Raw genomic sequence first — 16,116 nt, 5'->3', positions numbered from 1 at the left:
ATAGCAACAACACGCTGGAAGATGTTAGTCAATATCCCCAGTGCCCAACACCTATTTACCAATTCAGAAGTCAAAACTACACTTATACTCTGAAAATCAAGCCACTTTATGGCAAACTAATTCCTGGATAGGTGACAGTCTCTGAAATAAAATCTCTGCAGAGTTTGGACAATACGCACCAGAAGAGTCTTCATCCTTTCTACTTGTTTCCAATGGACACATTACTGGTTAATGAGCTTCAGATAATGCTCTACACATTAATATTAAAAACTCAGCAGAATAAAATTCATTGCTTGGTCATTTTCCATATTAGAGGTACAGAGCATTCATACTTGAGAATGGAAATATGACCTTTTCTGTCAAATTCTGAAGCTCTGAGCCACAGAATATAGAAGACCTGAATCACAATAAAAATACATAAATGTCAGGTTGCAGATTCACCACAGCCAGAGCTGTGAGTTTTGGATTAACAGTCAAACTGAATGGGAAGTACAAAGACCCATATATGCAACAGCCCCTCCCACAAATATACGGCATGCCCACCCTCCCTTCCCTTACCCTCCTAAAAATTCTAAGTATTTAGGTATTAGGCAGCAATTAAATATAAATTCACTTTGTAGGAAAACTTAAATTACAGTATATTTATAGGTTAAAAATAGCCATTGTGTTGACAGCATTGATAGCAGTATGTTGATGTGCTTATTACACCAAAGAGCAATTTGCAGTCAAGTTTAGGATGACCTACTGTCTGTCAGCTCCAAGAGCACAGAAATTATGCAACATGCTCTCCCAGTAAGGTGCTTCTGTTACTCCTTTTCTATGCAAGAAGCTTTGCTTGTTCTTAGCATTAATTCTATAGTGCGAAACATCAACAACATGTTGTCCATGCTTATGGAATCATTACCAGAAAGACATCCAGGTAATTTAATTACATAAGCATAACAATGAAAATAACCTCTGATTACAAGCATGAGCAAACTTGATTTACAAATTACACTCTTGAAATTCAGTGCAACAAATGGAGTAAGGGTAACATTAACCAATAGTGTTTCTGTCTCCTCAATAAGCTGCATCTTCAATAATGCATCTATCATTACTTTATTATTAAACAGTACAGAATATAGTGCTTATACTCACAATGATTCTTTACAAATAATGTAGTGAAGTATGTCGAGTTCTATCCCCAATTCAGTCACAAAAGAACATAATATATAATCATACTAATTTATTTTACAAGTGTCTGGTGTAGAATGCAGACTGTCAGATTAAAAAAAAAACAAACAACAAAACAGGCAAAACTTAGAAGTGATGTTTAAGAAAAATAAAAAAGCCTTCATCTACCCTAGACAGATAACTAACATGAAAATACAGTAACGTGAGTAAGATTATTGGTCATTTGTAAAGGATCTGGAACCTCTGTGAGTGAGAACATGAAATTCATGTTGATACAAATTCCATTTCTGAACGAAAGACTATTGCTGTTTACCTTACATTTTGGTTATTTTAGTAGAAACTGAGTATTTAGTTTCTTGTTCCCACTCATAAAAGATTTTTCAGTCCTTACATAAGCATTTGTACAATAAATGTTACGCATTCCAAATCTTTACCTCACTGGATCAGTTACACCATAGTAAAATTTTTAATCTGAAAAAAGAAAGAAGTTTCTAAAAATGGAAAAAGCCCAAAAGTTGGCTAACTACTTAAGATAAATAACTAGCAACAGAACAAAGCAGCCACAACAATAAAATGAAAAATATCAATAGGCAGGTCTTTTTATGGAGGCTCTCTTTCCTTGCGCATGTTTACGTGTTTTTCCTCAGTGATGCTTGCCAAGATTTCTCAAGGACCAACACAATTATTACAGCTTTTCTCAGCTGTGGAGGAACTGACCTCAATGCAGGACTGTCATAATTTCCGTAAGTTTCTTGTAAATATACTAAACTTTCCTCATTTTCTGCTGTAGCCATCCGACTGGAAAATTTCACATGACAGAGGATGGTATGTTGTATGCGTTAGCCTGTGTACACTACATATGCACAATTTTTATATCAAAGTGAAAATTATGTGAAATTGTGACATCTAGTGACTCATAGATATTTAAATTCAGGATTTTTTTTTTTTTTTGAGCAGGATGTGGAAAAAATACCCCATTCACTTTCCACAGAGAAGATGGCAGTTTTGAACTGAAATATACTGCTATGCTCAATGTAACAACTACTTTTTGTGTGCCCATAAAATACATGCTCATATGAAAACTCCATTTCTATTCAGACTACGCTACTACAGAAATCTAAGATTTCAGCTAAATATGAAACAGATTAAGAGTAATTTTTATCAATCATGCACACATTTTTCAAGACAAAGATGACAGATCACATGGCAAACACATCTGAAAACTGTAGTACAGTAGAGCATGGAGCTATTTAGATAACAACACAGTGGTAAACTGCAGACAAACATGTTGTGCAAGGGAACCACTGCACAAATACTTTAAAATGACACTATTTTTCCTCAGCTTGAAATTTTACTAGTGTTCTGTATGCTCCAAGGAATAAAACTGCAGGCTGAAAAACAGGAAATAATGGACATAAAAGTTGCTTGTTCACCACTGTTAATTTAGCACTAAGTTTCAGATGAAATGTATAATGTGAATTACCATTCTACATCATAGTTCTGCTTTGTGCTACAGCCAAAAATTTATTTGATTATCTTGATTTTAATGTGTGGCGTGACTGAAAGTACAAATAAATGTAGAGGAAAACAGCTTGTAGTATAGGCAGTGTTGAATGATTATGATGAACCTTGAAACTGCTGCTATTGCTACATGAACACAGCATCAGACAGCTTGCAACCATACCATGTAACTCAGAATTCAGAGAATAAGTTTAAGAAAAAAGCATCATGTAGTTTTAGGCCTGTGGAAAGCCAGTATCAGGTGTTTTCACACAGCTGAAAAATAGAGACCTGGCAACTAACACAGCAAAATCGATACAACTACAGTAACACTGCTCGCAGGTGCTTTGAAAATCAATGTTCACTAACTTTGTAAGTAAGGCAACATGGTTAAGAAAATCCTTTCAAGATGTTTGACAGAGCTTTAATTTTCGGACAGCCACAGCAAAACATCTTCAATAGACTGAAGGGTCCCAGAGCTGAGGTTCCTTTAGATTACACAGCCTATTGCTAAGGTAAGGTCTCCTGCTTCTCTCTCTGTAAGTAAACGGCAAGACGTGAAATCCCCTGTTATAAATGTTAACACAGTACGTGTTCCATTACACGACAGCAGCAATGAGTAACTCCACTTAAAAGAACCCAGATCCCCATATAGTAGTTTATCTGTCAAAAGAGGAACAGTGAATGGACCACACAACACAAAGGACAGGGACTGTGTATTTCTCAAACACAGTGTATGTCACGCTAGTAAAAACAAAATGCTAGTGAAAATTCATCTTTCCTGTAAGTGTAATGGGCTGATTTTTAATACCACATGAGGTTTTTAGGTGGTACAAGGCTACTTGTATCTCTGTATTGACATACCTCTTGGTACTGTGGTATTTTAAGAGTAGCTGCCTGCAGCCATTAGTCATGAGGTTTAGGACTACTCCTAAATATTCACTGCAGAGGAAGTTGTAACTCTCCTTTAAAAACAAAACAGAATCAAAAGAAACTTTTTTCAGCCAGTAGGCTTTTGGGTATGAAATACAAACATTTTCGCAGCCACTAAAGGGAATAATGAAAACCAGCAAGAATAGCATGATTTTCACAACTGAATTATCAGTATGCTTAAGTGCTTTGATCTTTTTTAAAGAAGGCTGCTTAGACTTAATCAAAAGCCATTTTAAACCAAAAGAGAAAAATATTTTTAAGTATGAAATTACAAAATATTGCTTCTTATAACAAATGATAAAAGTATAACTAACTTGGTTCAGCATAGCTAAATATTACTTTAAAAAAGCATGAAAATGTCTACTTTAAAAAGATGTCAGACTACAAATGACCTTCTAAAAAGGTGCTGCAGTATGTCTTGCTAAATGTATCATGATGGAAACAAACACATTCTTGAATATGTATACTGAATTCAACTCCTAATTCTCATTTTGCTGTGGTCACTTGTTGCTTTTCCTACTGACATATGGTTCTTCAAGCTAAGAAGAAAAAAAGTCTTAGTTGCATGTTACTGAATTTCAGCTACTGTAGTGCAACTAGGAATTCTCCTCTTTCTGGAATATCAGACTGCTACACAGCAAGCTTCTCTGCAGGGAGCCATTTAGTTGAATTTTCAAGCACATGAGATATTCAGTGCAGTGAAGGGGACATTTTATAGCTGGGTTGGAACCCCAAAGTTACTCTAACAGCAAATAGTCTCCCAGCTCAAAATGCCCTCCTCACTTGACTGGCCGTACATTACTAACGCAAATATAAAAAGTGCTTAAGAATCGGGCATTCTTGATAGTATAAAATGCACATCTAAACAACTTAGCTTTCTGCCCAAACCAGAATTTGTTTGAACAAATAAAGAAAAAAGTGACCTGAAATTAACATTTCAGGTCATTTTTTCCCATGTCTTCAGTTATTTGCCAAAGAAAGACTATTTCTTTGCCAAAGAAAGCCTCCTGTGGAATTGATGGTCATAACTGCTGGCTCTGAATTCTCAGAAATGCAGAAGAAAAGTAATCTTCAACCGGGGTTTCTTTTCTCACGTTGGTGGCTGTCAAGCACCTGTTTGGAAAGAAATAAAAAGGAAAATCTGAAAAGCTAAACAGCTGTACCAATATTCTCTGATCAACATATTGTGCAATTCTAACATGCAATATACTGAGCAGTGTGTACTGAGCAAAGATTCTCTTTGCTCCCAGGGTAATGACACACTAACTCTGGAGTCAGAACACACATATGACCAGGTCTTTTTTTTTTTGCCTTCTGGTATTACTGGAAGTTAACACAGATAAAAGTTTGAAGAGGCCCAAAATATTGGATTAGGAGACTAGGGAGAACAAAAGTTCCCTTGTTATCTGTTAGTTTGTCCACCACTGACAGGAACTCAGGTTCTGCACTACTTACAGTACTCTTAGTGTACTACAGTACTCTTAGTGTACTATTGATGTGCACTATTATGTACACATAGGCAGATATTCTCAGGATACTTTTGATAACCAGTAATCTCTTGGATTTTTCATACAGAAACTATTACATATTTATACTACTTGTTCAGCTACTTCAATATACAGAATGCCTCCATATCTTTTTACATGGTTCATTCAGAGTGTCTGTCTGGAAAGAACTGGTCTTAAAAAGGTTAGTCATAACTTTATGTAGAAGTTAACTCACCAAGCAAGCAATACAAGAGAAGACTAGATCTCCTGCAGGAATTAGTTACTATTAGCTTGTCTTCAAACTTCAGTAATTAATGAAACCACTTCACTGAGCACTGCTAATACTCCCTTCACATATATCAATACACTTTTTAAAGTGTGCACTTGATAAAATATACACCACTGTATCAGATCTAGCCTTCATTTTGTAAGGCAAATAACTGCATTACATTTACCATATACAGATGTACATATAATTAAGCATTCATATAAAATGTGTGCCAATACACTTTTGTGTACGTGTTCTCAATCTAAATCTCTATGCTAGTGGTTTTGGCATGTGTAGAGCTTACAAGTTAAAAACCAGTAGGCTGATCTTGAAGCACGAAATTAAGTAGATAACCTTATAGCAAAAAATACTACCCTCCTATTTCTACAACAGATTTTCATTATTTTATTCTTGTACGATGAATGCTGGTAAACCAGTCTGTATCTTCAAGCAAGTATGCTCATCTATATGGAAAATATTCATTCAGCTCAATTTTTCAAGGGCTTTGTCTCAATCTCTGTTCTCCCAAATTATTTCATGTGCTTGGATAGCAAGGGCCTGCGCTTTTTCTCTGAGCTGTTAGTACAGCTATTTCTGAGCTATTCTGTACAACCATTCTTCCATCTAAACTATTATCTATTAAATAACCTCAACTAATGAAAACAGGGTTGTTTTCACAATAAAGTACAACACTGGTAAGAGAAAGCAGGTCCCAGATACATGAAGAACAACAAGCACATACTCCTGACACTGAACTCTTGACACTGAATCCCGCTTTTAGGTCCAAGAAATTTCACAGGACTTCAGCAGGAGGTAGACTGGTAAAAAGGAGACAACAACCAGGAACTGTGTGGCAGTGATTTTCAGCCTGCATTCTGAGCTGCTTTTATGGGGCTTCAAATAGCAGAGGAAAACATATATTTATATTGTGTGGCAATGACCCAGAAGATTTCTAAGATGCACTTCCAATGTAAAATGCTTAGGTCAACCAATTCATTAAAAAAAAAAAAAAAAAAAATTAAGTCAGTCTCGGAAAATTCCTTTTAATCTTGCCAAAAAAATGCAAACAAAATCCTGAACAGTCAAATAGATTTAGTAAAGTCAAAGTCAAATCACATAGTTTAAATTTGATCTGTTATCTAGGAAATTAGAATAATTGCACTAAGAAAGTCAAGTTAGCTCCAAGACACGTCTTTTCTTATAGCTGTCACTTGATTTCTGAAGAGCTGTGGTAGTGGGAGTTTTCAGTATGCAAGGATAGAAAGAAGCTACATGAAAGCAAAATTATTTTCACTTGGAGCTTCAGCAGGAGTTAAGCACATCTCCACTCCTGGAGTTTCAACTCCAAAACTAGCAGTACATTTGGTATGGAATAGAAGAAGCCATAATTAAACAGTGTGAAATCATTAGGGTGGCCAATGGCTAGTTCATGAGGAAATAATGCCAACACTTATTTTCCTTTTCAAAAATTTTAAATATTATCATTTGAAAATACCATACCAATGGAACAGCTTGAGACAGTATTTCATAATCACAAGAATATTCAGCAGATGATGTGCTAAGTCAGAACCAGTTTTTAAACAGCTGTAGCACTTTACCAACAGTCACTCTCCAGCTATGGTAACAACTAACCAGTGGAAATGCTGGATTGTGAACATTCAAAAAGGTTATCTTCTTTCTACCCCTAACTGTGTTGCAAGGATTACAAATATTTGTCTCCCATTCTGTTGAAACAGCCCTTCTAACCAGATGAATAATTTCTTTACAGATTGTCATACTTCTGGTTTCTCAAATTTTAGATTTAGTGGGAACCTTCATTGATACTCAAGTTCATTCACATGCCAGTAACAGAAGAGAACCACCACAAAGAAGTGCTCTATGCTGCTGCTGCAGTAACAAATCTTTGTGTTACTCATGCAGCAATTGTTTTGAAAACTGGTCTCTTGCCAATTTTTGGTTCGTTTTGAAATCATTAACTTCATCTGCTGAAGTCTGATGTCTGCACTTTCAGGCACTGTGGCTTAGTATTAAGCCAAGTTCATGGAATTCATATGAATAGCAGAAGCATAAATTGTATTTGTATATTTACTGTTTATAGCCTGGAAATTCAATTAAGTCAGAGATTTTAGAGACTGAAATTAAGCTGTTACAAAGTCAGCCACACAGGGTAATCCATGAGATTTCTACGTGTTCAGTATTCAAACCTAACTGTCCTTCACTTAAAAGTTATTCACTTTGAAATGATAGACATGCCCAATTTTTAAAAGGCTAGAAATAATTAGAAAGTAAGTATACGGTTCGTCCAAGAGTGATTGTGGTTCTTTTAAAAGTTTTTTGGTAAACTGGGAACTGTCCCTTCAAATTTACTCAATAAAAAAGAGCTTTTCTCAGAAGCAGTCCTGTCAATAGTCAGCAGAAATACTGGAAGAGTAAAAGGCTAACATACTGTCTAAAAAAGTTCTCCTTATTATAAACCTTAAATTCTTTACTAAGTCTCCTACAATGCACAACCTGAGACTTAGCTGCTACCATTATAAAAAAACTGTTGCAGAAATATTTTCTTTAAATGTAGCTTAATTACAGGTTAGTTTTCCCAGTCTGTGCAAGGCAAACTCTCCTCTTCATCCTCTGACTCAGGTGATGCTTCCTTAATCCTTCGCAGTGCTTCATGGATGCTCCTTGTCAGAGGGTCAGTATCAGGCAGAATTGTAAAGGATTCTCTCAATACACCTTTCTGCACTTTCTTCAGTTTCACCCCTTTCCTGATCTGCGCCAAGATGTTATTGCTATCATCTTCATCAGGAAAAGGAGGGAGACTTCTCTGCTCAACTTTTCTTAAGTGAAAGCTGCCACGTTTCAAGGAAGCCAGCACTTCATCCATCGGGGAACTCACTGCAGTAAATCAAAAGACCTTCAGTATTATTTTCACTAAATTTTACCAGTCTTAATTTTTATTTCCTACAGACGAAAAAATACCTGCATACTTTTAGTGTGATAGTCCCATACCATAAGTATAATGGTAGCTCCAATACTGTTTTAGCCTCTAAATAATCTTCCTTATTGCCAGGTCAAAACTGATTTATACAGACAATTGTAATTTTTGTAACAACTTAACTTCCTGTTTGAAGTAAAAGTTTTTGAGCAATATGGCCTTTCTGTTTGCAGTCAGGAAAATCAAATAAGCTGCAAGGAATGCAACATAATGGAAATGTTTATTGCATTATCTTTTTACTTTAAAACTCAGGTAATGAGTACATATCTTAGGTACTGGACAGTGCAATCCATTCTTACCACTTGTATTTTATGGCTAATTTTACCTACTGCATGACTATTTCTACATGCCAGTGAGGGAAGTAGCAATACAGGCAATTGCAAGAGCATGTTTCTCTGGGTTCATGTATTTCCTAGCATCTAGTCCCAGCACAGTTATAAAAATTCTCTTCCATTACAATTAATGAAAACAAAGAAGTCAGGGATAGTTCTTTATGGAAAATCCTTCCTTTATCACAAATTTTGAAACTAGTTTTTCTGTAGAAACAAAAACCAGGCTTTGGCTCTTTGAAGAGCCACGAGTGGGCCAGATTATCATCCCAGAGAACGCATTATAATAAAGTACAATGGTTTAAACACCTCGCATACAATGGCACATAATTTGCTCAGCACTTGTCATTCAATACATATCCATCTCCAGTTCTTTTTTGTACATTGTAGAATATGTTTCTCAAAACCTTTTTTGCATTCATGAACAGGCTTTGTGCATCCCACTAAGAGCCCAGACAGAACAGACCCAAGGAAAAGAGAGATACAAAAGAATACAGGATTGCACATTTGAAGGAGGAAGGAAGGACTATAAAGCACCTGTCTGTCATACAGAAACAAATTTCTGAAGCCACTTAGAACCTTGGAACATCTCAGGGGATGTGAAACAGCAGGCAGAGTGCTGCTGCAGACATTAACAATATTCTTAAGAGAGATGATTAATCTGAATTTCTATTTGCCATATAATGTTGTATATAAAACTGCACAGACAATAGGTGTTTCATAAAAAATTGCAAGATAAAAAGTGAGTCAGTAAAATAAACAATAGGACCACATAAAAATTATTGTTGTTCTGTTATTAAATGAAACACTACATCCTCAGGTGAAGCATTGAATATTTGCAGGGCTGGCAAATGTAAATATTCTTTTAAACAGCATTTAGATCCATTTTCTGTCTAGTCTAACATGGTACAGTGTAGAGTCAGTTTCACAAGTGGTTTCCCACTGAACAAGTATGCCACACACTGTCGTAAAAGCCCTAGTCTTCAAGTTGTCAGCATCTGTCAGCTAAACAGATTTAACAACTTTTCCATTAATAATAAATTAAGCACAGCATACACTTTCCTACAGAACAATTCTAAAGACAATTGATGCGCATTACCATTTTTAGATTAATGGCAATAAATTTTAAATTAAATATGCAGAAATTAAAACATTACCTCTCCTCCTCTGTAAACCCTCTAGATCACCAGTCTTCTTAAGCTTCTTCTTGGCACTGACTAGCTGACTGCTATCAAACAGATGTGCTGGTGGGACACCAGAAGAGTGCTGGACTCCCTTCTCCACACTCTGACGTTTAACAAAGCTGTCACTTTTCTGTAAGGGTTTGGTGGCATCTTCCTTGGAGGGCAAAGGTGGAGGCGGAGGTGGAGGTGGTGGAGGCAAAGTGGGTGGAAGCTGCACTCCAGTAGCAGTCTCTGGCTGAAGCTCGTCACTGGTGAGTGGAGAAGTGCTAACATGGGGCAGCTCAGAGGTAACACCATTAGGAGGCAAGGAGACATCCTGAAGTTGTTTCAGGCTTGTGGATTCCTGCACTTGCAAGGGCTGAACTGCTTTTTCCAATTCCACCTCTTCACCCTTCTCTTGGATTTGTATGGTTGCTGGCAAAGATTGAGGCTGCTCAACACAGGGCACTGAGCTGGCTGCACATTTTCTTCTTGCATGAGCCAGCCGTAGTCTGGTTGATTTAAGAATTACTTGCCCAGGGTACCGCTAAAGTGAATAAGGTATTGACAATTAGGTAAACACGTGCAATGAACTATTTTAGATTTCACATACCTGTCATTTCTGACAGACAACTTTCATTTTTGCTCTGTATGTAAAACCAAAACAAAGATATTCCCACCTTTATGAAAAAGTTATTCATATTCTTAGTTTTTATTCTTATTTAAGCCACAGTTTCAGTATGATTAGTCTAGTCAGTGATATACATGGGTTAGAATTAGGATTTCACTAAGAATCAGACTGCACATTCAAAACTGGTTTTTTTCTGGAAACTAAAATTCAAAATTCCCTCTTGCTTTCCTCTTCTAAAACTGGTCAATGGCTCCCTCTGCAAGTGCAGACCAGTCGGAGGCTCTCTGACTTAATACACTGGCCTTGTATGTGAATCATACTGTTTGAAAAGGTGTATCTTGAGAACATCAAAGGTTTTCAGACTTAATTCACTTCTTAAATTTGCTGCCTTATTGTCAATCTTTTCACATTAGTTTCATCCACAGCCTTTTTAAAGCAAAAAATTAACCTGCTTCTGAAAGACAGGTCTAATACATTTTGCACAATTGTGGTAGGCCTAAAGCAATAACATGTAACAACATTAGTAAGTTAATAGAAAAAGTCAGCTCATGAAGACTTGCTGGTTAAAATAAGTAAATTTGCTTCATTTTACAGAAGTTATGGAATTCAAGAGCCTTGCAAACAGTAAGGTCATGAAGAGTGTACTGCTGAAGAAGACAACTTTCCAGCAAAGAAACTTCTCATACCTTTGTTTTTTTAATGTATTCCAACAAAAATTCTTCACCAATAATTAGAGTCTGTTTTCTTGCACTTTCAGCCCTTTCCTTATTCTCTCCCCTTCATTCTACCTTCTATGCATTTTCTGATGGCTCCATTGTAATGAGGAGGGGCAGGTATTGGCAGGCATTCTAGCAATCAGTGGTAGGGGGGGCACGTCAGGTGACAACGCTCTTGGTGAGAAGTATGGTTTAGGTTATACTTCTTTTAGGAACATTCGCAAAGTGTCTTGTCACAAGGAATAGGTTGTAAGGGTGAATAGAAACTGAATATGGTATTGGGAATGCAATAGCCAGAGGAATCTGTAAGCACCGATGCTACGTTTTGTTGTGAATTTTCCAAAGACCAGTTAACTATACAATGAAAGAGAATCACTAACCACATAGTGTAGTCCTGGAATGAAGGAAAGTTTCTTTGGAAAAGGAAACTGCCAGACAAAACCAACTGTTCTTCTGTTACCTGCTTAAATGTACGAAGTCTGTCCAGGGTTTTCTGTCGTTCCTGACTAACCCAGGAGCTCTTTCTCTCCTCTTCATCTTGCAGTTGATCTCGTTTCTGAGAAAATACATGAAAAACATGTTAATATTACATCCAGTGCTCTATTTGGCTTCATTAGAAAAAACTCTTCTCCTAAATGTGAAGAGTTACTTTAAAAGATACTTCTCAAATAAGCATAACTTCAAAACTTGGACTTTGGCTTTCCCTTAAAAAAATAGTAGACAATTCCTAGTTTGTTTTCTCAAAGAAACACAAAGCTCAGTAAAATATATTTCAATCTCAAACAGAACACTTGGAAGACTTGTTACTTTGAGAGTCGAAAAATAACAAGTGACAAAACACTACACTGAAAGAAGCCCCCTTGAATTAAAATTGCATAAATTAGCCAGAAGGCAAACCAGGATCCATCTTCCCCTCATTCAAAGAACAAAATGTCAGTCCAAATTGCAAGGCTGCCCATTTAAACAAGTCACATTAGTATTTCCAAAGTACAAGAGCCCACAGAATTCAGCAACACAAAGTTTTAAACCCAACAGCGAGCAAATTAAGTAAATGTTTTCACACTTAAATTTACAACAGTAAATTTAAGGTTTGTATTTACTCGAGCCTTTTGTTACTTAATCCAGCCTGATTTTATGTCATTGTACTTAAGTAAATGTCTGAAGCTCTTCCTTGCACCTAGGACAGTTGTGGTTTTTATTGTACAGCAATTTTACCTTATGGAAAACACACCTTTGGATACATACATCTACTTTAACTAACCATCCTTTCTCACAGAACTTCAGCAAAGTTACTACACCTTTGAAACAAACACTAAATCCTCAGTCAAATTTACTGGAAATGGAAGCTAATTACCAGAAGCTGAAATTCACTCCATGCAAGTTCAGAAGCTATCAGGAAAAGTGATGCAACAGCTGACCACAAAGCAAAAACCCTGAGCAGAAACAGCAGCTTTCATTCTTAAGATGACTCTCAGCATTTAATATTACTTTTGAAAGCACATCTTCATAATCAAAAATTCTTTTCACTTTTGTCAAGCTTTTACTCTCATTCAGTCACCACAAAAGCAGTGTCTGCCTGCCATTTTCACAAGTCAGCTAGTGGCCTGGTGTCCTTCATAAAAAGCCAACTCCTGTGATTTGGAAGGAAGTATAGATGCATTAGGGAGAGAAAGAGGAGAACATGTCTGAAAAATAGCAAGGACAGAAAACAGAAAAAGGTGGAGAGAAGAAGCATGTGGTAAAAGAAAATAAGAGAGCAATGGGCAAAGAAGTTAGAACAGAAGCATAAAGAAAAGAAGAAAAGTAGTTCTATCACCGTACCTGAATGTTACATAAGCATTCAGATCAAACTTTTCCTGAAGCAGTCTCAAACTAAAGGGGTTTTTTTGTTTGTTTTGGGGGATTTGTTTATTTGGATTTGTTTCACTTTTAAGTAAAATAGTAAAATAGCAATTCTTACTTGGTTTCAAATTTGGACTCCCCTTTTTGAAAGCTTTCTAAGAGAGTTATCTTTTCCAAATTCTTAATGAAAACCAGTAACTTAAAACCTATTCTACCATAATACTAGAATTTTTCAGTCATATTTTTACCAGAAAAACCCCACACAAACCCAAAAAATTAGCATAAGGTTCTTTATATAATTCAATCAGGCAACTCCATAATATAAAGTTCTGCAGTACTTGAGAGACAAGGAAGTCCTCTGGCTTTGTGAAGTTTTATTTGTAAGAGTGATAAATGGGCTACAGTCCACACAGTAACTTCCTATGCCTTATTCTAAGAACTGATGAAAAAAAAATTTTTTTTTTAAATTCCTGAGAAAGTATTCCAATACATACTGCCTCTGACAAGTAGCCTTTCCATAAAATAAATTATGCAGCCGACTTCCTGGACAAATGTATCAATGTTAAAAATTTATAAGGATGAAATAGAATCACTTTCACTAATCTAATTGAAGCCTGAATTAAAGAGACTTGGATTTCAACGCATCTTTGTCAGTGATCTTTATTCAATATTGATACTTTATCAGCTCCCAAGACCTATCCCAAAATTTGAATATTCTTTAAGATAAGTCTGTTAGGTACAGCGTAAGAGTTAGACCAGTTGGCCTATTCTCTGCAATGACGCTGTGAAAAAAAATCATGGAGCATACATTTGGAACTACAAGTTTATACAACATAATTCAAGTAATTGCTTTAGTAGAAAGAAGCAAAGCAGCAACCAAGCTTACTAAGATTCAAGAATAAATGTGTGTGGTTTCCTTACTCCTATCAGCATACCGGACACAGTACTCGGAGATGTTCAGAATCATCTACACGCACATGGTAACAGCAACCACTCAGACTGTCAGCCAAGCATAAAGAACAGTTCTACTTACTTGTTTCCAATGTCATCCTAACACAACTATATACTCCCCTTACCAGCATACTATGACACAGAAATCCATGGTACAAAGGTCAGGGATAACCACCATCTTTTTGAAAGAGCTATCGCTCTAAATGCTCCCCTAATTAATGTATAATGAGTGGGTTACCACGCTATTAATGACAGGCTAAGCTCAAGAACAGAAAACTCAAACTTACTAGCTGAACAGTATGGTGCATTTTGTACTCCTCCTCACTCTGGTGACGCTGCTGGATCTTCTCATTATGCTTTGCAATACAGATTTCCTGCAGGGACATAAAATGTAACCTATAAGGCATGTAATTTCAATACAGATTTACATAATGTCATATTCAGCAAATGGCACCCAGAAAAATAGAAACTGCAAAGCCTATTTCAGACAAGCTCATTTAACTTACAATGAACTGTAACTGAAAAAAAACCAAGCCAGACAACCCCAAATCTATGACTTTGAACTACCAAAAGAATAGATCCAAATGACAGCTGACTGGAATGTCTGTTCTACAGTACTAGTACAAGAGTGGCAAAAAACACCAATCTGTCAACACCTCATAAAGCCCTTGTTTAACCCCATCTGTTTGCACACATGGAAAAGAACTAACTCTTCAAATGCACCACATATTTCTGTTTATGCAAATAGACAGCTTCCCGTTTACAGGTGTCAGTTCATCTTTTCCATGTACAATCTGCAAGCATAGACAGGAATTAAGTTGTTACAATTCATCATGTTCGTTTATTACACTAAGTTCACATCTCTAACATCTGGTTTAAGGACAAAAATGTATTACATTGTCTGCAAATAAGAGTAGGCTAAAAGAAAAAAAACCCAAGCAAATGAAAACTAGGACAAAACAAAAAACCAAGCCACGTTACAACAGCTGACAAAGAAGAGGATGACAGTCACACTTCAGGTAGATAGACAACCTCATTGGACAATACTGAGGGCCAGGAACTGGAGAGCATGAGCAATGGAATTAGACCTGGTACAAGCACCACGCAGAACTAGAACAAAGTCAGACGTACATTCATAAACAAATCTCACAGTTGTGCCAAAGGTGCAGCGTTAGCAGTATCGAGTGTAGTGCAGACAGAGCATGGAGCTGATGGGGCTCCCAGATACCATTTAGTATGACTTTCTGGACAGATCCAGAAAAGAGCTTTGCCACTGAAAGCATTGCTTGAGGGAGCTGATGGAGTAAAGTGAAAAATAAGGACGGAAGGGATAAAAAAACCCTCATTATTTTGGAAGCTTAAAAATGCAGAAAGAGCTGTTCTTCTACAAACTGTCTATGGACATGCTTTGATCATATAAAGAAGTAGCCAGTGTTCCTGTACAGGACAATAAAACCATCAATGTTGCTGCTGTATACAAGTAACTGACAAAAGCAAAGACTTCTGTGCAAATACTGTCCCTTCATCAGAGGTATATCACAGAATGGCTCAGATGGGAAGAGATCTTAAAGCTCATCTAGTGCCAACCTTCCTGCCACAGACAGGGAACCTTCCACTAAACCAGGTTGCTCAGGACCCCATCCAACCTGGTCTTGAACATTTCCAGGGATGGGGCATCCTCAACTTCTTGGGGCAACCTGTGCCAGCAGCTCACCACCCCTGGACTAAAGAACTTCTTTTTAAAGCTATTTAAATCTCTCCTGGTTTAAAACTGTTTGCCTTGTCCATGTAAAATATCTGTCCATATCTGTCTTGGGGTGACTTTATGATGTGTATCCCTATCACCTGCTCTATGCCCAGACATGAATCCTGTGCCTTTCTGTGCCTTTAAAACTGGGTCCGAGAGAAAGGAGGAAAAGAAGTCAGGTGAACTTTCCAAAGCGGTTTTCCGTTCAAGGACACAGAGACAGCTGCTGCAGCAGAGCAGAGGCAAGCACTTTCCTGCTTTTCCTGGCTCTTGGCTCCTTTTCTTGGAAGAGAGAGACAGAGAGTTACACTCCTTTGCTTCCCTGGGACTTCAGTTTCTTCTTCTTCTCTTCTGGACTGTTCAAGAATACCAGAACACTGGGAG

The 16,116-nt window shown here is 36.9% G+C and overlaps 1 protein-coding gene across 1 annotated transcript in view; it reads right to left on the bottom strand.

Annotated features, from left to right (window-relative positions):
* Nucleotides 1–596: 596 nt before the first annotated feature.
* JMY (junction mediating and regulatory protein, p53 cofactor) overlaps nt 597–16,116 on the bottom strand; it is a 67,564-nt gene continuing 52,044 nt past the window's right edge. Inside the window, exons 7-11 of the mRNA XM_082301025.1 lie at nt 14,273–14,359; nt 11,653–11,748; nt 9,840–10,392; nt 7,943–8,253; nt 597–4,719 (exon numbers count right to left, since the gene is read on the bottom strand). Of these exons, the coding sequence (XP_082157151.1) occupies nt 7,946–8,253; nt 9,840–10,392; nt 11,653–11,748; nt 14,273–14,359 (1,044 nt within the window). The 3' untranslated portion in view covers nt 597–4,719; nt 7,943–7,945. The remainder of the gene's footprint in view (nt 4,720–7,942; nt 8,254–9,839; nt 10,393–11,652; nt 11,749–14,272; nt 14,360–16,116) is intronic.

This window comes from Coloeus monedula (assembly GCF_965178545.1).
Source record: "Coloeus monedula genome assembly, chromosome: Z".
Taxonomy (NCBI): Eukaryota; Metazoa; Chordata; class Aves; order Passeriformes; family Corvidae; genus Coloeus; species Coloeus monedula.
Note: the sequence above shows the minus strand (reverse complement) of the source record. Positions and strands in the feature narration are given on the sequence as shown.